Below are 22,553 nucleotides of genomic sequence, written 5' to 3' on the forward strand. Positions count from 1 at the left end.
GGGAGAAGGAAGAGGAGGAGGGTAGGGATGAAGGAAATAGGGAGGAGGAGGAGGAGGAGGGTAGGGATGAAGAGAAGGGGGAGGAAGAAGAGGAGGAAGGATGAAGAGAATGGGAGGAGGAGGGGGTCGAGGAGGAGGAGGAGGATGAAGAGGAAGCTGGGGACGAAGATTATTCCGGGGAGGAGGAGGATGAAGATGGGGATGAAGGAAGAGGAGGAGGAGGAGGAGGAGGAGGAGGATGGGGAGGAAGAGCAGAACAGGGAGGAGGGGGAGGAAGAGGAGGATGGGGATGGAGCGGATGGAGACGGGGAAGAGGAAGAGGAAGACCGGGAGGAAGAGGATTGTGGGGAGGAGGAAGAGGAGGATGAAGGCAGCGCCGCCGCGAACCGAGGAGGCGGAGGGACCCCGAGGGGCTCAGCACCCCGAAACCGAGCCAGGATGGGACCCCGAGGGGCTCAGCACCCCGAAACCGAGTCGGGATGGGACCCCGAGGGGCTCAGCACCCCGAAACCGAGTCAGGATGGGACCCTGAGGGGCTCAGCACCCCGAAACCGAGCCAGGATGGGACCCCGAGGGGCTCAGCACCCCGAAACCGAGCCAGGATGGGACCCTGAGGGGCTCAGCACCCCGAAACCGAGTCAGGATGGGACCCTGAGGGGCTCAGCACCCCGAAACCGAGCCGGGATGGGACCCCGAGGGGCTCAGCACCCCGAAACCGAGTCGGGATGGGACCCTGAGGGGCTCAGCACCCCGAAACCGAGACGGGATGGGACCCTGAGGGGCTCAGCACCCCGAAACCGAGTCAGGATGGGACCCTGAGGGGCTCAGCACCCCGAAACCGAGCCGGGATGGGACCCTGAGGGGCTCAGCACCCCGAAACCGAGTCGGGATGGGACCCTGAGGGGCTCAGCACCCTGAAACCGAGTCAGGATGGGACCCTGAGGGGCTCAGCACCCCGAAACCGAGTCAGGATGGGACCCTGAGGGGCTCAGCACCCCGAAACCGAGCCGGGATGGGACCCTCTGCAGCCCGTGCATCCATTCCAGACCAGTATAGACCAGTACAACCTCTTATAGACCAGTCCAGCCCAGTATAGACCAGTCCAGCCCAGAACATCTCTGTATAGACCAGTAGAGCCCAGTATAGACCAGTCCAGCCCAGTATAGACCAGTCCAGCCCAGAACATCTCCGTATAGACCAGTAGAGCCCAGTATAGACCAGTCCAGCCCAGTATAGACCAGTCCAGCCCAGAACATCTCCGTATAGACCAGTAGAGCCCAGTATAGGCCAGTCCAGCCCAGAACATCTCAGTATAGACCAGTAGAGCCCAGTATAGGCCAGTCCAGCCCAGAACATCTCAGTATAGACCAGTAGAGCCCAGTATAGACCAGTCCAGCCCAGAACATCTCAGTATAGACCAGTAGAGCCCAGTATAGACCAGTCCAGCCCAGAACATCTCAGTATAGACCAGTCCAGCCCAGTATAGACCAGTCCAGCCCAGAACACCTCAGTATAGACCAGTCCAGCCCAGTATAGACCAGTCCAGCCCAGAACATCTCCGTATAGACCAGTCCAGCCCAGTATAGACCAGTCCAGCCCAGAACACCTCAGTATAGACCAGTCCAGCCCAGTATAGACCAGTCCAGCCCAGAACACCTCAGTATAGACCAGTAGAGCCCAGTATAGACCAGTCCAGCCCAGAACATCTCAGTATAGACCAGTCCAGCCCAGTATAGACCAGTACAGCCCAGAACATCTCCGTATAGACCAGTAGAGCCCAGTATAGACCAGTCCAGCCCAGAACATCTCAGTATAGACCAGTCCAGCCCAGTTCAGACCAGTCCAGCCCAGCTTGGGGCTTTAGGAGGCTCTGGGGGGGTGCAGCCGGTAGGTCCCCGTCCTCTTCTTGCGGTGGTGGACGCCATAGGCCATGGCGCCCAACACCGCGGTGACCACCACGGGCACCAGCACCACGAGCACCACGTTGTGGTCATCGTCTGCTGGAGAGAGCGGGGGTCAGAGGTGCTGAGGGACCCTCGGGACCCCCCGGGACCACCAAGACCTCCAGAACCACCAAGACCACCAGGACCCTTGAGATTACTGGGGATCCCAGGACCCCCAAAACCACCAGGACCCCCAAGACCCCCGAGATCACCAGGACCCTTGAGACTAATGGGGACCCTCAGGACCCCCAAGACCCTCAAGACCCCCAAGGACTCTCAGAACCCCCAAGACTCTCAGAACCCCCAAGACCTTCAGGACTCCCAAGACACTCAGGACCCCCAAGGACCCTCAGGACCCTCAAGACCCTCAGGACCCCCAAGAACCCTCAAGACCCCCAAGACCCTCAGGATCCCCCAAGACCCTCAGAAACCCCAAGACTCTCAGAACCCCCAAGACTTTCAGGACCTCCAAGACTCTCAGGACCTCCAAGGACCCTCAGGACCCCCAAGACTTCCAAGACCCCCAAGACCCTCAGGACCCCCAATACTCTCAGAACCCCCAAGACCTTCAGGAACCCCAAGACCCTCAGGACCCCCAAGAACCCTCAAGACCCCCAAGACCCTCATGACTCCCAAGGACCCTCAAGACCCCCAAGGCCCTCAGGATCCCCCAAGACTCTCAGAAACCCCAAGATTCTCAGAACCCCCAAGACCTTCAGAAACCCCAAGGACCCCCAAGACCTCCAAGACCCCCAAGACCTTCAGGACCTCCAAGACCACCAGGACCCCAAGACCCTCATGACCTCCAAGGACCCTCAGGACCCCCAAGACCTTCAGGATCTCCAAGACCCTCAGGACCCCCAAGAACCCTCAAGACCCCCAAGACCCTCAGGACCCCCAAGGACCCTCAAGACCCCCAAGGCCCTCAGGATCCCTCAAGACTCTCAGAAACCCCAAGACTCTCAGAACCCCCAAGACCTTCAGAAACCCCAAGGACCCCCAAGACCTCCAAGACCCCCAAGACCTTCAGGACCCCCAAGACCCTCAGGACCCCCAAGGACCCTCAGGACCCTCAAGACTCTCAGGACCCTCAGGACCCCCAAGGACCCTCAAGACCCCCAAGAACCCTCGGGACCCCCAAGGACTCTCAGAACCCCCAAGACTTTCAGGACCCCAAGACCCTCAGGATCCCCCAAGACTCTCAGAAACCCCAAGACCTTCAGGACCCCCAAGACTCTCAGGACCCCCAAGACCCTCAGGACCCCAAGACTTTCAGTTCCCCCAAGGGCTCTCAGAACCCCCAAGACCTTCAGGACCCCCAGGACCCTCAGGACCCTCAAGACCCTCAGGATCCCCCAAGACTCTCAGAAACCCCAAGACTTAAAGCCCCCCAAGATTCTCAGGACCCCCAGGACCCCCAAGACCCTCAGGCCCCCCGTCCCCACTCACACTGCACCCAGACGGTGATGTTCCTCTCAGCAGCCCCCAGCGGGTTGGAGGCCAAGCAGTGGTAGGTGCCGGCGCTGGCGCGGGTGACGGGACGCGGCACGTTGACCGGGAAGGCTTCTCCAGCCTTGGAGCACACCAGGCGCGGTCGGGGGTTGCCCCACGCCCAGCACCGCAGGGTCTCCTCCTGCCCCTCCGTCCAGTTCTGCCTGGGAGGGCAGCTCTGATCGTCCATGCGGGGTCGGTCTGGAGGAGAAAGTGGAGGAGAAAGTGGAGGAACCTCGGTTCTCTTGGTCAAAGGACGTTGCACGAGGCACAAGGGGTTTGCCTGGGGTCGTGGGAGAAGGAGACGCTGGTCGACAGCACCTGAACGCGAGCCAGGAGTGGCCCAGGTGGCCAAGGAGGCCACCAGCATCCTGGCTTGGGCCACCATGGGGTGGCCAGCAGGAGCAGGGAAGGGATTGTCCCCAGGGATGTGGCCACACCTCAAATCCGGGGTTCAGGTTTGGGTCCCTCACTCCAAGAAGGACGTTTTGGGGCTGGAGCGTGTCTGGAGAAGGGAACGGAGCTGGGAAGGGGCTGGAGAACCAGGGAAGCGTCTGAGGGATCTTAGAGGGGTTTGGTCTGGAGAAGAGGAGGCTGAGGGGAGACCTCATCGCTCCGAGCAGCTCCTGGAAAGGAGGTCATGGTGAGGTGGGTGCTGGGCTCTTCTCCCAAGGAACAAGCCATGGGATGAGAGGAAAGGGCCTCAGGTTGTGCCTGGGGAGGGTCAGGTTGGATGGTGGGAACGATTCCTTCGTGGAAAGAGCAGGGAAACCTTGGAAGCGGCTGCGCAGGGACGTGGTGGATGGAGTCTCCATCCCTGGAGGGCGTCAAAAGATGTGGATCTGTGGCTCTTGGGGACGGGGTTTGGTGGGTTGATGGTTGGACTGGATGATCTCAAAAGTCTTCTCCAACCTCAATGACTCCAAGAAGGGATTTTTGCACCAGGGGACAGGAGTTGGAACTAGGACCAAGGGATTTGGCACCAGGACCAAGGGATTGGGCACCGGGACCAAGGGATTGGGCACCAGGACCAAGGGATTGGGCACCAGGACCAAGAGATTGGGCACCAGGACCAAGGGATTTGGCACCAGGACCAGGAGATTTGGCACCAGGACCAAGGGATTTGGCACCAGGACCAGGAGATTTGGCACCAGGACCAAGAGATTGGGCACCAGGACCAAGGGATTAGGCACCAGGACCAAGAGATTGGGCACCAGGACCAGGAGATTTGGCACCAGGACCAGGAGATTTGGCACCAGGACCAAGGGATTTGGCACCACGAACAAGAGATTTGGCACCAGGACCAAGGGATTGGGCACCAGGACCAGGAGATTTGGCACCAGGACCAAGAGATTGGGCACCAGGACCAAGGGATTTGGCACCAGGACCAAGAGATTTGGCACCAGGACCAAGAGATTGGGCACCAGGACCAGGAGATTTGGCACCAGGACCAAGAGATTGGGCACCAGGACCAAGGGATTAGGCACCAGGACCAAGGGATTGGGCACCAGGACCAAGGGATTTGGCACCAGGACCAAGAGATTGGGCACCAGGACCAGGAGATTTGGCACCAGGACCAAGGGATTTGGCACCAGGACCAAGGGATTTGGCACCAGGACCAGGAGATTTGGCACCAGGACCAAGAGATTGGGCACCAGGACCAAGGGATTTGGCACCAGGACCAAGAGATTGGGCACCAGGACCAAGGGATTTGGAACCACTAACAAGAGATTTGGCACCAGGACCAAGAGATTGGGCACCAGGACCAAGGGATTTGGAACCACTAACAAGAGATTTGGCACCAGGACCAAGGGATTTGGCACCAGGACCAGGAGATTTGGCACCAGGACCAGGAGATCGGGCACCAGGACCAGGAGATCGGGCACCAGGGCCAAGGGATTGGGCACCAGGACCAAGAGATTGGGCACCAGGGGACAGGAGTTTGCACCAGGAACAGGAGACTTGGCACCAGGACCAAGGGATTGGGCACCAGGACCAGGAGATCGGGCACCAGGGCCAAGGGATTTGGCACCAGGACCAGGAGATTTGGCACCGGCAAGAGCGCCCCCCCCCCCACTCACAGCTGACCCGCAGCGTGGCCGTGGCCGAGCTCTTCCGCACCGTCCGGTTGCCCACGTTGAGTTGAGCTTCGCAGGTGAACTCGGCTCCATCGTCTTCCTCCCCGGCCGCCAGCTCCAGGCGCACGGGTCCCTCCGCCCAGGGCTGGGGTGGCCGGTGGCTACCGCGGAGCTGCAGCATCAGCCCCGGGGGCCGGCTGGGCTCCGAGGAGCACTCGACGCTCACCGGGTCGTTGGAGGAGGCGTTGGGTTTGCTGATGGACACGTGAGGTTCTGGAAGGTCTGTGGTGGGGAGGGAGGTGGCAGCCGATGGCTTTGGGTCATCGGGGTCCCGGTCAAGAGCTCCAGATCCAGCACCCAAGCTCATCCCAAGCTCTTCCACCTCTGGAACCCATCGCTAGATCAAGCACCTGGATCATCCCAAGCTCTTCCACCTCTGGAACCCATCACTGGATCCAGCACTTGGATCAGCCCAAGCTCTTCCACCTCTGGAACCCACTGGTTGATCCAGCACCTGGATCATCCCAAGCTCTTCCACCCCTGGAACCCATCGGTTGATCCAGCACCAGCTCATCCCAAGCTCTTCCACCCCTGGAACCCATCGGTTGATCCAGCACCTGGATCATCCCAAGCTCTTCCACCTCTGGAACCCATTGGTTGATCCAGCACCTGGATCATCCCAAGCTCTTCCACCTCTGGAACCCATTGCTGCATCCAGCACCAGCTCATCCCAAGCTCTTCCACCTCTGGAACCCATTGGTTGATCCAGCACCTGGATCATCCCAAGCTCTTCCACCTCTGGAACCCATTGGTTGATCCAGCACCTGGATCATCCCAAGTTCTTCCACCTCTGGAACCCATCGGTTGATACAGCACCTGGATCATCCCAAGTTCTTCCACCTCTGGAACCCATCGGTTGATCCAGCACCTGGATCATCCCAAGCTCTTCCACCTCTGGAACCCATTGGTTGATCCAGCACCTGGATCATCCCAAGCTCTTCCACCTCTGGAACCCATTGCTGCATCCAGCACCAGCTCATCCCAAGCTCTTCCACCTCTGGAACCCATTGGTTGATCCAGCACCTGGATCATCCCAAGCTCTTCCACCTCTGGAACCCATTGCTGGATCCAGCACCTGGATCATCCCAAAGTGGCTGCCGTCCACGTGCTGATGGATCCGACACCCAAGCTCATCACCCAAGCCCCCAGCTCATCCCAACCTCTCCTAGACCCATCCCAACCTCCAGATCCCAGCTGTGGTCCCAGCTCCACCCCAGTTTGCTCCATCTCGCTGCCCCTGGAGGGCTCGGAGCTCCCCAGGTCCAGCAGACGCCTTCCCCCTTTCTCCATTCCTGGAACCCAACCAGAGGGACAACAAGAAGGACCTGAGGAACCTTCTTACCATAAGCCAAGACTGTAAAAGCCACTATCTTCCTTTCTCCAGAGCAGAAGAAGTAGCAGAAGACGTCGGAGAAGGGCTCGGTGATGTTCCGGAGCCGGATGCTGAGCCAGCCCGGCCCCCGGCCCACCCATTCCTTGCTGAGCGAGGTCTCCAGCCCCCCGGGGGCTCCCGCGTCGGGGCAGTCGGTGGAGCAGTTCAGCAGCACCGTCCCCCCAAACCCCACCTCCGAAGGCCCCTCCAGGGCCACCTCGAAGGCCTTGGTGGGTGGGCCTGGAACGGGGATGGGATGGGATGGGGAGGGGGATGAGCTGGGAGCAACAGGAGACGGCGCGGTGGGTTGGGGTGGAGGTGGGACACGTGGGAGGAGTTGGGAGGCATGGGATGTCCCCAACGGGCTCGAGGTGAAGGTGGGATGAGTTGGGACCCAAGGAGATGGGTTGGGAGGCATGGGATGTCCCCAGCTGGCTCGAGGTGAAGGTGGGATGAGTTGGGACTCATGGGATGTCCCCAATAGGCTCATGGTGAAGGTGGGATGAGTTGGGACCCAAGGAGATGGGTTGGGAGGCGTGGAATGTCCCCAACTGGCTCAAGGTGAAGGTGGGATGGGCTGGGACCCAAGGAGATGGGTTGGGAGGCATGGAATGTCCCCAACTGGCTCGTGGTGAAGGTGGGATGAGCTGGGACTCATGGGAGGAGTTGGGAGGCATGGAATGTCCCCATCTGGCTCGAGGTGAAGGTGGGATAAGTTGGGACTCATGGGATGTCCCCAATAGGCTCATGGTGAAGGTGGGATGAGTTGGGACCCAAGGAGATGGGTTGGGAGGCATGGGATGTCCCCAACTGGCTCGAGGTGAAGGTGGGATGAGTTGGGACTCATGGGAGGAGTTGGGAGGCATGGGATGTCCCCAACTGGCTCGAGGTGAAGGTGGGATGAGCTGGGACCCAAGGAGATGGGTTGGGAGGCATGGGATGTCCCCAGCTGGCTCGAGGTGAAGGTGGGATGAGCTGGGACCCAAGGAGATGGGTTGGGAGGCGTGGGATGTCCCCAACTGGCTCGTGGTGAAGGTGGGATGAGCTGGGACCCAAGGAGAGGAGCTGGGGAGGTGTGTCCCATGATTTGAGGCAGACGAGATGTCCCCAGGTGAGGTGGGTTGAGGTGAAGGTGGGATGAGCAGGGACACGTGGGATGGGGTGGGACACGTGGGATGTCCCCAGCTGGACTAGGTGGGATGAGCTGGGACGCACGGGGTGGGATGGAGATGGGATGGAGATGGGATGGAGATGGAATGGGATGGAGATGGAATGGAGATGGGATGGAGATGGGATGGAGGTGGGATGGAGGTGGGATGGGGATGGGATGGAGGTGGGATGGGGATGGGATGGAGGTGGGATGGAGGTGGGATGGAGGTGGGATGGGATGGAGGTGGGATGGAGATGGGATGGAGGTGGGATGGAGGTGGGATGGGGATGGGATGGAGGTGGGATGGAGGTGGGATGGAGGTGGGATGGAGATGGGATGGAGGTGGGATGGAGATGGGATGGAGATGGGATGGAGGTGGGATGGAGGTGGGATGGAGGTGGGATGGAGGTGGGATGGGATGGAGGTGGGATGGAGATGGGATGGAGATGGGACACTTGGAACATCCCAGCTGAGGCGGGTTGGGATGAACCGGGACACACAGGAGGTCCCAGTTGGATTGGGATGACCCAGGACCCAACCCCCCCCCCCCAACTCACCGCTCAGAACCAGGAGCAGCCCCGTGAGGGACCAGGCCCAGCGACCACGCCGGGACCTCCCCGGGCCAGCACGCGGGAGGCCACGTGGCCGGGAGCAGAAGTCGGAGCCCATCACCGCGGCGCAGGAGGAACCCAGCTCAGGGGCACGTGGTCCCCTCTCCGTGGCCACAATCCCCGTTCTCCATCCTCCTTCTCCCCCCCCACCCCGGCTCTGAGCCGACCCCACCGCGCCGGAAGCTCGCGGGCAAATGGCCCCACAAGGAAGGAAACGGAGTCTGGGCCCCACGGCGCACGCGCGGCACCACCACGGCCACCGGCAACTCAAGGTCCTGGAGATCCTCCAGGATGCAGGAACTCAAGGAACTGGAGATCCTCCAGGATGCAGGAACTCAAGGAACTGGAGGATCCTCCATGATTCAGGAACTCAAGGAACTGGAGGATCCTCCAGGATGCAGGAACTCAAGGAACTGGAGGATCCTCCAGGATTCAGGAACTCAAGGAACTGGAGGATCCTCCAGGATGCAGGAACTCAAGGAACTGGAGGATCCTCCATGATTCAGGAACTCAAGGTACCTTAGATCCTCCAGGATGCAGGAACTCAAGGAACTGGAGGATCCTCCAGGATGCAGGAACTCAAGGTACTGGAGATACTCCAGGATGCAGGAACTCAAGGTACCTTAGATCCTCCAGGATGCAGGAACTCAAGGAACTGGAGACCCTCCAGGATTCAGGAACTCAAGGTATTGGAGATCCTCCACGATTCAGGAACTCAAGGAACTGGAGGATCCTCCAGGATTCAGGAACTCAAGGAACTGGAGATCCTCCAGGATCCTCCAACCCCAACCAACTCCCAGGGTCACGGCGCTGCCTTTATTGGTGCAACCCAACCCAACAGCATCTTCCACCATCTCTGGTGGCTTCACCTCCCTCGCTTCAGCTCCGAGACCCTCCCACCGGCATCGGTGCCGACACCACCCAGCGCTGAAGGTCCAAGATTCAGCCTGGATGCTCCTCCAGGGCACCAAGACCCCTGAGACACCACCAGGACGCTGGGACCCTTGAGACTTCCAGGATCCCCAAGGCCACCAGGACAAGCGGTCCCGGTGTCACCGGCTTTGGAACTCTCAAGGGATCAAGTTCAGGGAGAAGAGGAACATCTCCGCGATGGAGACGTTGGCGTCCCACCACCTCCAGCGTCCCACCACGTCCTCGTCTGGGAGCCGCCGCCTCCCTGAGGCGACCGAAGCCACCGGAGCCACCTCACCGCAGCGTCCACCACCCCTGGTGTCACCAGCACGTCAGGATGGAGCCGGTGGCCGTGGCCTCAGCCCTCGCCGGGGGCTTCTGAGTCCTCCACCACGGCCACCGGCTACGGTTGAGCGTCCCGCGCGGACCCGTTGGTGGCGGCCGTCTTCTCCGAGCCTCCCGGTGGCCGCAGTCGCTTCATCTCCTGCTGCTTCTGCTGCAGCCGGTACTGCCGAACCTTCTTCTTGCGGTAGTAGATGCTGTAGGTGACCCCGCCGGCCACCAAGGCCACCACCAAGGCCAACGCCAGCAGCACCGGGAGCAGAACCTCGGGGTCGTGGTCTAAGAGAGAGAAGGGAGGGTGTCAGAGGCGCTGAGGGACCCTCAGAACTTTTGGGACCTGCAGGACCTCGGAGACCATGAGCATCTCGGAGACCTCCAGGATCCCCAAGATCCCCAGGACCCCTGGGACCTCTAGGATCCCCAAGATCCCCAGGACCCTCAGGACCCTTGGGACCTCCAGGATCCCCAAGATCCCCAAGACCCTCAGGACCCCCGAGACCTCCAGGATCCTCAAGATCCCCAGGACCCTCAGGACCCTTGGGACCTCCAGGATCCCCAAGATCCCCAAGACCCTCAGGACCCCTGAGACCTCCAGGATCTCCAAGATCCCCAAGACCCTCAGGACCCCTGAGACCTCCAGGATCTCCAAGATCCCCAAGACCCTCAGGACCCCTGAGACCTCCAGGATCCCCAAGATCCCCAGGACTCTCAGGACCCCCGAGACCTCCAGGATCTCCAAGATCCCCAGAACCCTCAGGACCCCTGAGACCTCCAGGATCCCCAAGATCCCCAGGACCCTCAGGACCCCTGAGATCTCCAGAGCCCTTAGGATCCCTAAGACCATTGGAACCATCAGGACTGCTGGAGACCCCCAACACCCACTGAGACCACCAGGACTCCCCAAGACCAACAGGACTCTTGGGACTCTTGGACTCTCAGAACCCTCAAGACCTTCAAGATCACCTGGGACCCTTGAGACCTCCAAGATCACCAAGACCTCCAAGACCACCAGGATCCCTGACACCCTCGGGACTCTTGGGACCACCAGGACATCCAGGACCACCCAGGACCCTCACAATCGCTAGGAACCCCAGGACCCCTGATGCTCTCAGGACTCCTGAGATCCCCAGGACCCTTGAGAGCCCCCAAGACCTCCAGGATCCCCAAGATCTCCAGAACCCCTGAAACCCTCAGGACCCCCAAGGACCCTCAGGACCCCCAAGTCTCTCAGGACCTCCAAGGAGCCTCAGGACCCTCAAGACCTTCAGGACCTCCAAGATGCTCAGGACCCCCAAGACCCTCAGGATCCCACAGGACCCTCAGGATCCCCAGGACCCTGTAGACTTTCAGGACCCTCAAGACTTTCAGGACCCCCAAGACCCTCAGGACTCCCAAGACTCTCAGGATCCCCAAGACCTTCAGGACCCCCCAAGGACTCTCAGGACCCCGAAGACCTTCAGGACTCCCAAGACCCTCAGGACCCTCAAGACCCTCAGGACACCCAAGACTCTCAGGATCCCCAAGACTTTCAGGACCCCAAGACCCTCAGGATCCCACAGGACCCTCAGGATCCCCAAGACCCTCAGGATCCCCAGGACCCCCTAGAGTTTCAGGACCCCCAAGATCCTCAGGACCCCCAAGACTCTCAGGACACCCAAGACCCTCAGGACCCACAAGGACTCTCAGGACACCCAAGACTCTCAGGACCCCAAGACTCTCAGGACCCCAAGACTTTCAGGACCCCCAAGGACTCTTCAGAATCCCCAAGACCTTCAGGACCCCCAAGACCCTCAGGATCCCCCAGGACCCTCAGGATCCCCAGGACCCCCTAGACTTTCAGGACCCCCAAGACCCTCAGGACACCCAAGACTCTCAGGATCCCCAAGACCTTCAGGACCCCCAAGGACTCTCAGGACCCCCAAGACTCTCAGGATCCCCAGGACCTTCAGGACCCCCAAGACCCTCAGGACCCCCAAGATCCTCAGGACCCCCAGGACTCCCAAGACCCTCAGGGCCCCCTAGACTTTCAGGACCCCCAAGGACCCTCAGAACCCCCAAGACCCTCAAGACTCCCAGGACTCCCTAGACTTTCAGGACCCCCAAGGACCCTCAGGACCCCCAAGCCTCTCAGGAACCCCAAGACTTTCAGGACCCCCAAGACTCTCAGGACACCCAAGGACTCTCAGGACACCCAAGACTCTCAGGATCCCCAGGACCTTCAGGACCCCAAGACCCTCAGGACTCCCAAGACCCTCTGAACCCCCTAGACTTTCAGGACCCCCAAGACTCTCAGGACCCCCTAGACTTTCAGGACCCCCAAGGACCCTCAGGACCCCCAAGCCTCTCAGGAACCCCAAGACTTTCAGGACCCCCAAGACTCTCAGGACACCCAAGGACTCTCAGGACACCCAAGACTCTCAGGATCCCCAGGACCTTCAGGACCCCAAGACTCTCAGGACCCCCAAGACCCTCAGGACCCCAAGACTTTCAGTTCCCCCAAGGGCTCTCAGAACCCCCAAGACCTTCAGGACCCCCAGGACCCTCAGGACCCCCAAGACCCTCAGGCCCCCCCGTCCCCACTCACACTGCACCCAGACGGTGATGTTCCTCTCAGCAGCCCCCAGCGGGTTGGAGGCCAAGCAGTGGTAGGTGCCGGCGCTGGCGCGGGTGACGGGACGCGGCACGTTGACCGGGAAGGCTTCTCCAGCCTTGGAGCACACCAGGCGCGGTCGGGGGTTGCCCCACGCCCAGCACCGCAGGGTCTCCTCCTGCCCCTCCGTCCAGTTCTGCCTGGGAGGGCAGCTCTGATCGTCCAACCGGGGTTTGGCTGCAAGAAGAACCACGACAAGGACAACAAATTAATTCCCACCTGGATTTTTTCCCCCTTGGCCATCGTGGGATGGAGCTCGGTGGCCTCACCGGGGACGCTGAGCTGGATGGTCCTGCTCTTATTCTGGGATTTGCCACCAACAGGCATCCTGGCGTAGCAGGTCACCTTCATCCCATCGTAGCTTTCGTGCACCGTCAAGTTGAAGGTCAACGGGGATGGAGCCCATCCCGCTAGGACGTGGTGGCCAGCCTGGACCTGCAGCTGGAGCTCAGCCGAGTGCCCAGCCGGGAGGGAACAAACCCCGGTCACCGTCGTGCCGGCTGCCGGGGTGGCGGAGCTGATGTTCAACCACGGCCCGGGGAAACCTGGTGGGGATGGAGACAACATGGAAGCAGAGAATCACCAGCTTGGAAAGGACCCACTGGATGATCGAGTCCAACCATTCCCATCAATCACTAACCCGTGTCCCTCAGCTCCTCTTCTTCTCCAGCCCCCTCCCCAGCTTCGTTGCTCTTCTCTGCACTCGCTCCAGAGCCTCCACATCCTCGTGTCCCACCAACCCCCCCAGGTCCTTCTCCTCCAGGCCCTTTCCAGCCAGACTCCTCCTAGGCTGGAGCTGCCCAGGGTCGTTGTGCCCCAAGGTCCTGCTCCAACCTCATCCCCTTGGTCTCAGCCCATGGATCCAACCAGCTCAGATCCCTCTGGAGAACCTCAAACCCCTCCAGCAGATCCACTCTCCCACCCAGCTCAGTGACATCAGGTGGCTTTGGTGACACCACGATGTGAAATCACCCCCCACTTCCCAGCCCAACCCTCCAGAGCCGAGATCTTTGCTGGTGCCACCACCCCTGGCACTCACGGTAGATGGAGACAAGCGCCTCCTTCCGACGTTCCTTGGGTCCCACCTTCACGGTGCAACCCAGGGTGAAGACCCCCGGCTGGTTGTGTCCCAGCACGGCGGTGGCCTGGTGGCCATCGTGGCTAACGGAGGCCGCCAGGCTCTGGTTGGCGAACACCAGCTGGAATCGTGGTGCTGGGAAGACTCTCCCGACGCCGCAGCTGATGTTCACCATCTCGTTGACCTCCAGGTGGGTGGGAGACTCCAGCCGAGGGTCCTCCGGGAATTCTGCCACCAGAAAGAGCCTGGGATGAGCCGGGTTGATAGGATCACGGAATCACAGAATCGTTGAGGTTGGAGAAGACTCCTCAGCTCATCGAGTCCAGCCACCAACCCACCAAACCCCGTCTCCAAGAGCCACAGATCCACGTCTTTTGACGCCCTCCAGGGATGGAGACTCCACCACGTCCCTGCGCAGCCGCTTCCAAGGGTCTTCCTGCTCTTTCCACGAAGGAATCGTTCCCACTATCCAACCTGACCCTCCCCAGGCACAACTTGAGGCCCTTTCCTCTCATCCCATGGCTTGTTCCTTGGGAGAAGAGCCCAGCACCCACCTCACCACAACCCCCTTTCCAGGAGCTTCTCGGAGCGATGAGGTCTCCCCTCAGCCTCCTCTTCTCCAGACCAAACCCCCCTCAGATCCCTCAGATGCTTCCCTGGTTCTCCAGCCCCTTCCCAGCTCCGTTCCCTTCTCCAGACACGCTCCAGCCCCTCCATGTCCCTCTTGGAGTGAGGGACCCAAACCTGAACTCAGGATTTGAGGTGTGGCCACATCCCTGGGGACAATCCCTTCCCTGCTCCTGCTGGCCACCCCATGGCTGATCCAAGCCAGGATGCTGGTGGCCTCCTTGGCCACCTGGGCCACTCCTGGCTCGTGTTCAGCTGCTGTTGACCAGCACCCCCAGGTCTCTTTCCACCAGGGAGCTTTCCAGCCGCTCTTCCCCAAGTCTGGAGCCGCATGGGGTTGTTGGGACCCAAGGGCAAGACCCGATAGTTGGCTTGGTTGAACCCCACCCTGTTGGCCTCAACCCATGGATCCAGCCTCTCCTGATCCCTCTCTAGATCCTTCCTGCCCTCCATCCATGGATCCAGCCTGTCCCCATCCCTCTCTAGATCCTTCCTGCCCTCCATCCATGGATCCAGCCTGTCCCCATCCCTCTCTAGATCCTTCCTGCCCTCCATCCATGGATCCAGCCTCTCCTGAACCCTCTCTAGACCCTTCCTGCCCTCCATCCATGGATCCAGCCTGGCCTGATCCCTCTCTAGATCCTTCCTGCCCTCCATCCATGGATCCAGCCTCTCCTGAACCCTCTCTAGATCCTTCCTGCCCTCCATCCATGGATCCAGCCTCTCCCGATCCCTCTCTAGATCCTTCCTGCCCTCCATCCATGGATCCAGCCTCTCCTGATCCCTCTCTAGGTCCTTCCTGCCCTCCATCCATGGATCCAGCCTCTCCTGATCCCTCTCTAGGTCCTTCCTGCCCTCCATCCATGGATCCAGCCTCTCCCAATCCCTCTCCAGACCCTCCAGACCCTGGTGGACAATCACCATGGAGCTGCTGGTGCCCTCTTACCGTAGACGGCCAACGTCTGTGGCTTGGAGGAGTTCTGGAGCCGCGGTCCGTAGGGCGCCAGGTCAAGCACCGTGTGGCACGTGATGCTCTGCCCGTGGTGCCACCGCTGAGCCGTCACCAGCTGCGTCACCCGCACCTTGACCGGCGCGTCCCCCTTGTCCGTCTCAAAGGTTTTGGTGCCCAAGGTCTCGTTACCCAGCGTCAGTGTCACCGTCAGGTTCTGGATGGGCGCGACGTCATCTACCCGGCATGTCACCTCGTGGCTCTTCCCCACCTCCAGCTCCCCCAGCGGCTCCAGCACCACCGGCTGCAGCGCGTCTAGAGGAATCAGAGAATCACCAGGTTGGAAAGGACCCAACGGATCGTTGAGTCCAACCGTCCCCATCAATCACCAACCCACGTCCCTCAGCTCCTCGTCCACCCGGCCCTTCAACCCCTCCAGGGCAGGGGACTCAACCCCCTCCCTGTCCCAGGGCCCAGGGACCCTTTCCAGGAAAGATTCCATCCTGCTGTCCATGCGGAGCCTCCCCTGGTGGAGCTTGAGGCCGTTCCCTCTCGGCCTGGCCCCTGGCCCTGGGGAGAAGAGCCCAGCTCCCTCCTCTCCACCAGCTCCTTGCAGGGAAAGAGCAAGGAGGTCTCCCCTCAGGCTCCTCTTCTCCAGGCTGAACCCCCCCAGGTCCCTCACCCACATCTCATAACGCTTGTTCTCCAGCCCCTTCCCCAACTCCAGACACTCTCCAGGACCTCAATGTCCTTCTTGGAGTGAAGAACCCAAAACTGAACCCAGATGTTGAGATGCAGCCTCACCAATGGGATCCCTTCCCTGCTCCTGCTGGACACGCCGGGGCTGCTCCAAGCCCAGACGCCCTTGGCCTCCTTGGCCCCCTGGGCCCCTGCTGGCTCCTGTCCCACCAACCCCCCCAGGTCCTTCTCCTCCAGGCCCTTTCCAGCCAGACTCCTCCTAGGCTGGAGCTGCCCAGGGTCGTTGTGCCCCAAGGTCCTGCTCCAACCTCATCCCCTTGGTCTCAGCCCATGGATCCAACCAGCTCAGATCCCTCTGGAGAACCTCAAAACCCTCCAGCAGATCCACCCAGCTCAGTGTCACCCCCAAACTCTCTCAGGGAGCCCTCGATGCCTCCATCCAGGTCGTGGATAAAGACATTGACCAGGACCCAGCACGGAGCCCTGGGGACACCGCGTGGAACTGGCCTCCAGCTGGAGTTAACTCCATCTCCCACCACACTCTGGACCCTCCACACAACCAGTTTCCCACCCAGGAGAGCGATCACCAGCCCCGAGGCCAGAGGAGAAACGCAACGCGATGGAGATGACCCCGGGAAGGGCAGGGCCCCCCCTCTCCCCGCGGTTCCTCACTGTAGACGACGAGCTTGGTGGACACCGTCTTCCTCTCTCGGCCGCAGTTGTAGAAGTAGATGATCGTGGAGCCCCACTCGGTGATGTTCAGCAGCTCCACCACCGTCTCTGTTGGCGTCGAGTTCAGCAGCTTCTTCCGGAACGACGTCTCCACGTTGCCCTTTCCTTGGGGATCTCGGCACGTCGTCTTCAGCTTCAACTGGATCGAGCCACCGAATTCCACCACCGGCACCACCGGGTCGAGCAGCAGCTCGAAGGAGGCTCCCAACCGACCTGCTGGGACAACCCAGGGGTTGGGGTGGGGGGTCGTGGGGAAAGGGACGCAAAGGATCATCCCCAAAGGTCAAGGGGACCCCAAGACACGTCCCCAAGGTCCAAGGGGACCCCAGATTCATCCCCATCCCTGTCACGGAGGGAGAAGGTTGAGGGGACCCCCAAGACTCCTCCTCAAAGGTTGAGGGGACCCCAAGACTCCTCCCCAAAGGTTGAGGGGACCCCAAGACTCCTCCCCAAAGGTTGAGAGGACCCCCAGACTCCTCCCCAAAGGTTGAGGGGACCCCAGACTCCTCCCCAAAGGTTGAGAGGACCCCAAGACTCCTCCCCAAAGGTTGAGGGGACCCCTGGCTCATCCTCCATCTCCAGCACAGTGGGAAGAAGGTTGAGGAGACCCCCTAGGTTGAACCTCAAAGTCAAGGGGACCCCCAGACACGTCCCCAAGTGTCGAGGAGACCCCAGGCTCATTCCCAAAGATCAAGGAGACCCTCCAGGCTCATTCCCAAGGGTTGAGAGGACCCCAGACTCATTCCCAAGGGTCGAGAGGACCCCAGACTCAACCCTAAATATCAAAGGGACCCCCAGATTCATCTCCAAAGGTCAAGAGGACCCCAGACTCATTCCCAAGGGTCGAGAGGACCCCAGACTCAACCCTAAAGATCAAAGAGACCCCCAGATTCATCCCCAAAGGTCAAGAAGACCCCAGACTCGCCCCCAAGGGTCAAGGGACCCCAGACTCATTCCCAAGGGTCAAGGGGACCCCCAGATTCATCCCCAAGGGTCAAGGGACCCCCAGATTCATCTCAAAAGGTCAGGAGGACCCCAGACTCGTTCCCAAGGGTCAAGGGACCCCCAGACTCTTCTCCAAGGGTGGAGAGGACCCCAGACTCGTTCCCAAGGGTCAAGGGACCCCCAGATTCATCTCAAGAGGTCAAGAGGACCCCAGACTCGTTCCCAAGGGTCAGAGGACCCCAGACTCAACCCTAAAGATCAAAGGGACCCCCAGATTCATCTCAAAAGGTCAAGGGGACCCCAGACTCGTTCCCAAAGGTTGAGAGGACCCCAGACTCATTCCCAAAGATCAAGAGGACCCCCAGACTCGTTCCCAAGGGTCAAGGGACCCTGGACTCATTCCCAAAGATCAAGGGGACCCCCAGACTCTTCTCCAAGGGTCGAGAGGACCCCAGACTCGTTCCCAAGGGTCAGAGGACCCCAGACTCAACCCTAAAGATCAAAGGGACCCCCAGATTCATCTCAAAAGGTCAAGGGGACCCCAGACTCATTCCCAAAGATCAAGAGGACCCCAGACTCGTTCCCAAGGGTCAAGGGACCCTGGACTCATTCCCAAAGATCAAGGGGACCCCCAGACTCATCTCCAAGGGTCGAGAGGACCCCAGACTCATCCCCAAGGGTCAAGGGACCCCCAGATTCATCTCAAAAGGTCAAGAGGACCCCAGACTCGTTCCCAAGGGTCAGAGGACCCCAGACTCAACCCTAAAGATCAAAGGGACCCCCAGATTCATCTCAAAAGGTCAAGGGGACCCCAGACTCGTTCCCAAAGGTTGAGAGGACCCCAGACTCATTCCCAAAGATCAAGAGGACCCCCAGACTCGTTCCCAAGGGTCAAGGGACCCTGGACTCATTCCCAAAGATCAAGGGGACCCCCAGACTCTTCTCCAAGGGTAGAGAGGACCCCAGACTCGTTCCCAAGGGTCAAGGGACCCCCAGATTCATCTCAAGAGGTCAAGAGGACCCCAGACTCGTTCCCAAGGGTCAGAGGACCCCAGACTCAACCCTAAAGATCAAAGGGACCCCCAGATTCATCTCAAAAGGTCAAGGGGACCCCAGACTCATTCCCAAAGATCAAGAGGACCCCAGACTCATTCCCAAGGGTCAAGGGACCCTGGACTCATTCCCAAAGATCAAGGGGACCCCCAGACTCATCTCCAAGGGTCGAGAGGACCCCAGACTCATCCCCAAGGGTCAAGGGACCCCCAGATTCATCTCAAAAGGTCAAGGGGACCCCAGACTCGTTCCCAAAGGTTGAGAGGACCTCAGACTCATTCCCAAAGATCAAGAGGACCCCCAGACTCGTTCCCAAGGGTCAAGGGACCCTGGACTCATTCCCAAAGATCAAGGGGACCCCCAGACTCTTCTCCAAGGGTAGAGAGGACCCCAGACTCGTTCCCAAGGGTCAAGGGACCCCCAGATTCATCTCAAGAGGTCAAGAGGACCCCAGACTCATTCCCAAGGGTCAGAGGACCCCAGACTCGTTCCCAAAGATCAAGAGGACCCCAGACTCGTTCCCAAGGGTCAGAGGACCCCAGACTCAACCCTAAAGATCAAAGGGACCCCCAGATTCATCTCAAAAGGTCAAGGGGACCCCAGACTCATTCCCAAAGATCAAGAGGACCCCAGACTCATTCCCAAGGGTCAAGGGACCCTGGACTCATTCCCAAAGATCAAGGGGACCCCAGACTCATCTCCAAGGGTCGAGAGGACCCCAGACTCGTTCCCAAGGGTCAAGGGACCCCCAGATTCATCTCAAAAGGTCAAGAGGACCCCAGACTCGTCCCCAAGGGTCAAGGGACCCCAGACTCATTCCCAAGGGTCAAGGGGACCCCAGACTCATTCCCAAGGGTTGAGAGGACCCCAGACTCGTTCCCAAGGGTCGAGAGGACCCCAGACTCGTTCCCAAGGGTCGAGAGGACCCCAGCCTCCTCCCCATCCTCGCACGGCGGGGGAAGCTCAAGGAGACCTCTGGAATTCCCACCAGCCCCACTTCCCGGTGGTTTCCAGACGCCGCGTCCCTCTCGGGGCGCCCAGAGGAAGCCCCCGCGGGGCGAGTCAGCACCCCAGGGTGGGTGGGGGATTCCCCGGGAGCAGCAGCTTGAAGATGTTTCCCTTCCTCAAGCCAAGGGGAAAACCAGAAAAATCCCGCCCTGCCCTTTCCCGGAATAACGGTCGGTTCCAAGAAACGGAAACAAATTCCTGCTGAGGGGCCGGGATTGAGCGAGGAAAGACACAAGCTGGCTCCTCGCTGGCGTCCCGGCCTCTCCGAGGGGAACCGTGGGATGGTTTGGGTTGGAAGAACCCCAAAAACCATCCAGTTCCAACCCCCCTGCACACCTCCCACCAGATCCAAGCTCCAGCCAACCTGGTCTTCAACATCTCCAGGGATGGAGGAGCCACCACTTCTCAGGGCAGGATGGGGACCCGGGAACGTGGAATGGGTTGGATTGGAAGGGACCTCAAAGCCCCTCCAGATCCAAGCCCTGCCATGGGGACACCTCCCACTGGATCAGGGGCTCCGAGCCCCATCCAACCTGGTCTTCAACCCCTCCAGGGATGGAGCAGCCACCACTTCTCGGGGCAGGATGGGGATCCAGGAACGTGGAATGGGTTTGGGTTGGAAGGGACCTCCAAGCCCATCCAGTTCCAACCCCTTGAGCAGGGACACCTCCCACTGGATCAGGGGCTCCAAGCTCCATCCAACCTGGCCTTGAGCATCTCCAGGGGTTGTGCAGCCACCACTCATGCTTGTCATGACGTCACCAACACGCGCTTGTGCCAAAAGGCTTGTGCCGACAGGCTAGTGCCGACAGGTCTGTGCCGGCCGCGGGCCCTCGGTGCCAGGGACACACCCAGAACGTCCTCAGGTCCCTTCCCCCACCCCATCCCGGTGTCCCCCAGTGTCCCCCTCACCTGCGACGGCCCCCAGGACGCACAGGGCCAGCGGCAGCACCGCGGGGCGCATGGTGTCGGCGTGGCCACCGGCACCGGGCAGGCTCGGTCCTCTAGGAGAAGCTGGGATGGAGCTGGTTGGGTTCTACGGGACCAGATGGGTTGAGTCTTCTGGGATGGATCCAATTGGGTTCACCAGGACCAGTTGGGTTGAGTCCTCTGGGATGGATCCAATTGGGTTCACCAGAACCAGTTAGGTTGAGTCTTCTGGGATGGATCTGGTTGGGTTCTCCGGGACCAGTTGGGTTGAGTCTTCTGGGACGGACCTGGTTGGGTTCTCCGGGAGCACCGGGATGACGCAGTTGAGGTTCCTGGGATGGAGCCAGTTGGGTTCTCCGGGACCAGTTGGGTTGAGTCTTCTGGAATGGATCCAATTGGGTTTTCTGGGAGCACTGGGATCACCCACTTGAGGTTCCCTGGATGGATCCGGTTGGGTTCTCTGGGACCCGTTGAGCCAGGTCTTCTGGGATGGATCCGGTTGGGTTCTCCGGGAGCACTGGGATCACCCAGTTGAGGTTCCTGGGATGGGTTGGTTCTGGATCTCTGGGACCGAGTGGTTCAGGCTCACCGGGATGGATCCAGTTAGGTTCTCCGGGACCAGTTGAGCCAGGTCTTCTGGGATGGATCTGGTTGAGTTCTCCAGGAGCACCGGGATCACCCAGTTGAGGTTCTCGGGATGGATCCCGTTGGGTTCTCTGGGAGCACCGGGATCACCCAGTTGAGGTTCTCAGGATGGATCCCGTTGGGTTCTCCAGGAGCACCGGGATCACCCAGTTGAGGTCCTTGGCCTGGGTTGGTTCTGGATCTCCAGGATCTCTCGCTTGAGGCTCTTGGGACGCTCGGAAGCTCCGGCACCAGTTGCTCCGGATTCTCCGGGACGAGCCGGTTCGGTTCTGGGTCTCGGGGGAATCGCTCGGTCCTGGAGCTCCGGGTCGGTCTGTCTGTCCCGTCCGTCCGTCCCGTCCGTCTGTCTGTCTGTCTGTCCCTCCGTGTCTGTGCGTCCGTCCTGCCCCCCTCGGGGCGGGGCTTGAGCCGTTCGGCCCCTCCGGGCGATTCCGGCACCGGGGGGGGGGGGGGGGGGGGGGGGGGGATTTCGGCTCCGGGGATGCCCCGGGACGGGGGGAGCGGGGGGGAGGCTCCTGCCCCGGGAGGGGGCAATTCCCTGACCCCCTGCCCCCCTCCTGCCCCCCTGCCTCGGGATGGGGCAGTTCCCTGACTCTCTGACCCCCCCCCCCCGCCCCCCTCTTGCTCCAGGAGGGGGCAATTCTCCTGCCCCCCTGCCCCATTCTGCCCCCCTGCCCCCCTCTTGCTCCAGGAGGGGGCAATTCTCCTGCCCCCTGGCCCCCTCCTGTCCCATCCTGGGGCAATTCCCTGACCCCCTGCCCCCTCCTGCCCGCCTGCCCCAGCCTGGGGCAATTCCCTGACCCCCTGTCCCCCTCCTACCCCAGGAGGGGGCAATTCTCCTCCTTCTTCTATGGGAGGGGGCAATTCTCCTGCCCTCCTGCCCCAGGAGGGGGGGCAATTCCCTGCCCCCCTGCCCTCCTCCTACCCCAGGAGGGGGCAATTCTCCTCCTCCTTCTATGGGAGGGGGCAATTCCCTGACCCCCCCCCACCCCAGGAGGGGGGGCAAATCTCCTATCCCCCCTTCCCAAGCCCCGAGAGCCTCGAGTCCCCTCCTGCCCCCCCCCCCCCAACCCCCCTCCTGGGGGTCCCCGTTTGGCCCCAACCCCTCGATCTTCCCCGGGGGGCACCGGGGGGTCCCTCGGTGTCACCGCGGTGGCATCATGAGGTCCAACCAGCCCCCAACCCCCCCCCCCACCTTCTCCAACACCCCCCCCCAACCCCCCCCAACTCCCCCCCCCCCCGGGACCTTCCGCTTTCTCTTCTATTTTTGCCCCGCGG

At 60.9% G+C, this 22,553-nt stretch overlaps 2 protein-coding genes across 5 annotated transcripts; both read right to left on the reverse strand.

Moving 5' to 3' along the window:
• Positions 1–1,127: 1,127 nt before the first annotated feature.
• On the reverse strand, positions 1,128–8,879 carry LOC138733978 (intercellular adhesion molecule 1-like). 3 transcript variants are annotated; one of them, XM_069881505.1, is made up of 5 exons: positions 6,915–8,152; positions 5,516–5,794; positions 3,393–3,635; positions 1,835–1,997; positions 1,128–1,714 (listed from the first exon to the last, which is right to left on the reverse strand). In XM_069881505.1, the coding sequence occupies exons 1-4, from the start codon at positions 7,432–7,434 to the stop codon at positions 1,861–1,863; spliced, it is 1,179 nt and encodes a 392-aa protein (XP_069737606.1). In that variant the 5' UTR covers positions 7,435–8,152; the 3' UTR covers positions 1,128–1,714; positions 1,835–1,860. The 3 variants fall into 3 exon arrangements, with proteins under 3 accessions (XP_069737606.1, XP_069737605.1, XP_069737607.1); XM_069881506.1 differs by adding an exon at positions 8,652–8,879 and having other exon boundaries at positions 1,131–1,997; positions 6,915–7,184; XM_069881504.1 differs by having other exon boundaries at positions 1,128–1,997.
• A 628-nt stretch (positions 8,880–9,507) lies between these two features.
• On the reverse strand, positions 9,508–21,683 carry LOC138733974 (intercellular adhesion molecule 1-like). Of its 2 annotated transcripts, none has more exons than XM_069881498.1 (7): positions 20,613–21,683; positions 16,635–16,907; positions 15,261–15,578; positions 13,649–13,915; positions 12,879–13,154; positions 12,544–12,786; positions 9,508–10,238 (listed from the first exon to the last, which is right to left on the reverse strand). In XM_069881498.1, exons 1-7 carry the CDS (start codon positions 20,662–20,664, stop codon positions 10,021–10,023), a joined length of 1,647 nt encoding a protein of 548 aa, XP_069737599.1. In that variant the 5' UTR covers positions 20,665–21,683; the 3' UTR covers positions 9,508–10,020. The 2 variants fall into 2 exon arrangements, with proteins under 2 accessions (XP_069737599.1, XP_069737598.1); XM_069881497.1 differs by having other exon boundaries at positions 16,635–16,910.
• Positions 21,684–22,553: the final 870 nt, after the last annotated feature.

Source organism: Phaenicophaeus curvirostris, unplaced genomic scaffold (genome assembly GCF_032191515.1).
Source record: "Phaenicophaeus curvirostris isolate KB17595 unplaced genomic scaffold, BPBGC_Pcur_1.0 scaffold_51, whole genome shotgun sequence".
In the NCBI taxonomy this organism is placed as follows: domain Eukaryota; kingdom Metazoa; phylum Chordata; class Aves; order Cuculiformes; family Cuculidae; genus Phaenicophaeus; species Phaenicophaeus curvirostris.

Bases quoted from the DNA above. Each gene is read 5' to 3' on its own strand.
- LOC138733978 (XM_069881505.1), bottom strand. From the start codon at position 7,434: ATGAGCCTATTGGGGACATCCCATGAGTCCCAACTCATCCCACCTTCA. The intron at 5,795-6,914 runs GTAAGAAGGTTC...TCCCCACCACAG, and splicing joins TTTTACAGTCTTGGCTTATG to ACCTTCCAGAACCTCACGTG. The intron at 3,636-5,515 runs GTGAGTGGGGGG...TTTCTCCTCCAG, and splicing joins GGCCACGCTGCGGGTCAGCT to ACCGACCCCGCATGGACGAT.
- LOC138733974 (XM_069881497.1), bottom strand. From the start codon at position 20,664: ATGCGCCCCGCGGTGCTGCCGCTGGCCCTGTGCGTCCTGGGGGCCGTC. The intron at 13,916-15,260 runs GTAAGAGGGCAC...TTCTGGTGGCAG, and splicing joins ACAGACGTTGGCCGTCTACG to AATTCCCGGAGGACCCTCGG. The intron at 13,155-13,648 runs GTGAGTGCCAGG...CATCCCCACCAG, and splicing joins GGCGCTTGTCTCCATCTACC to GTTTCCCCGGGCCGTGGTTG.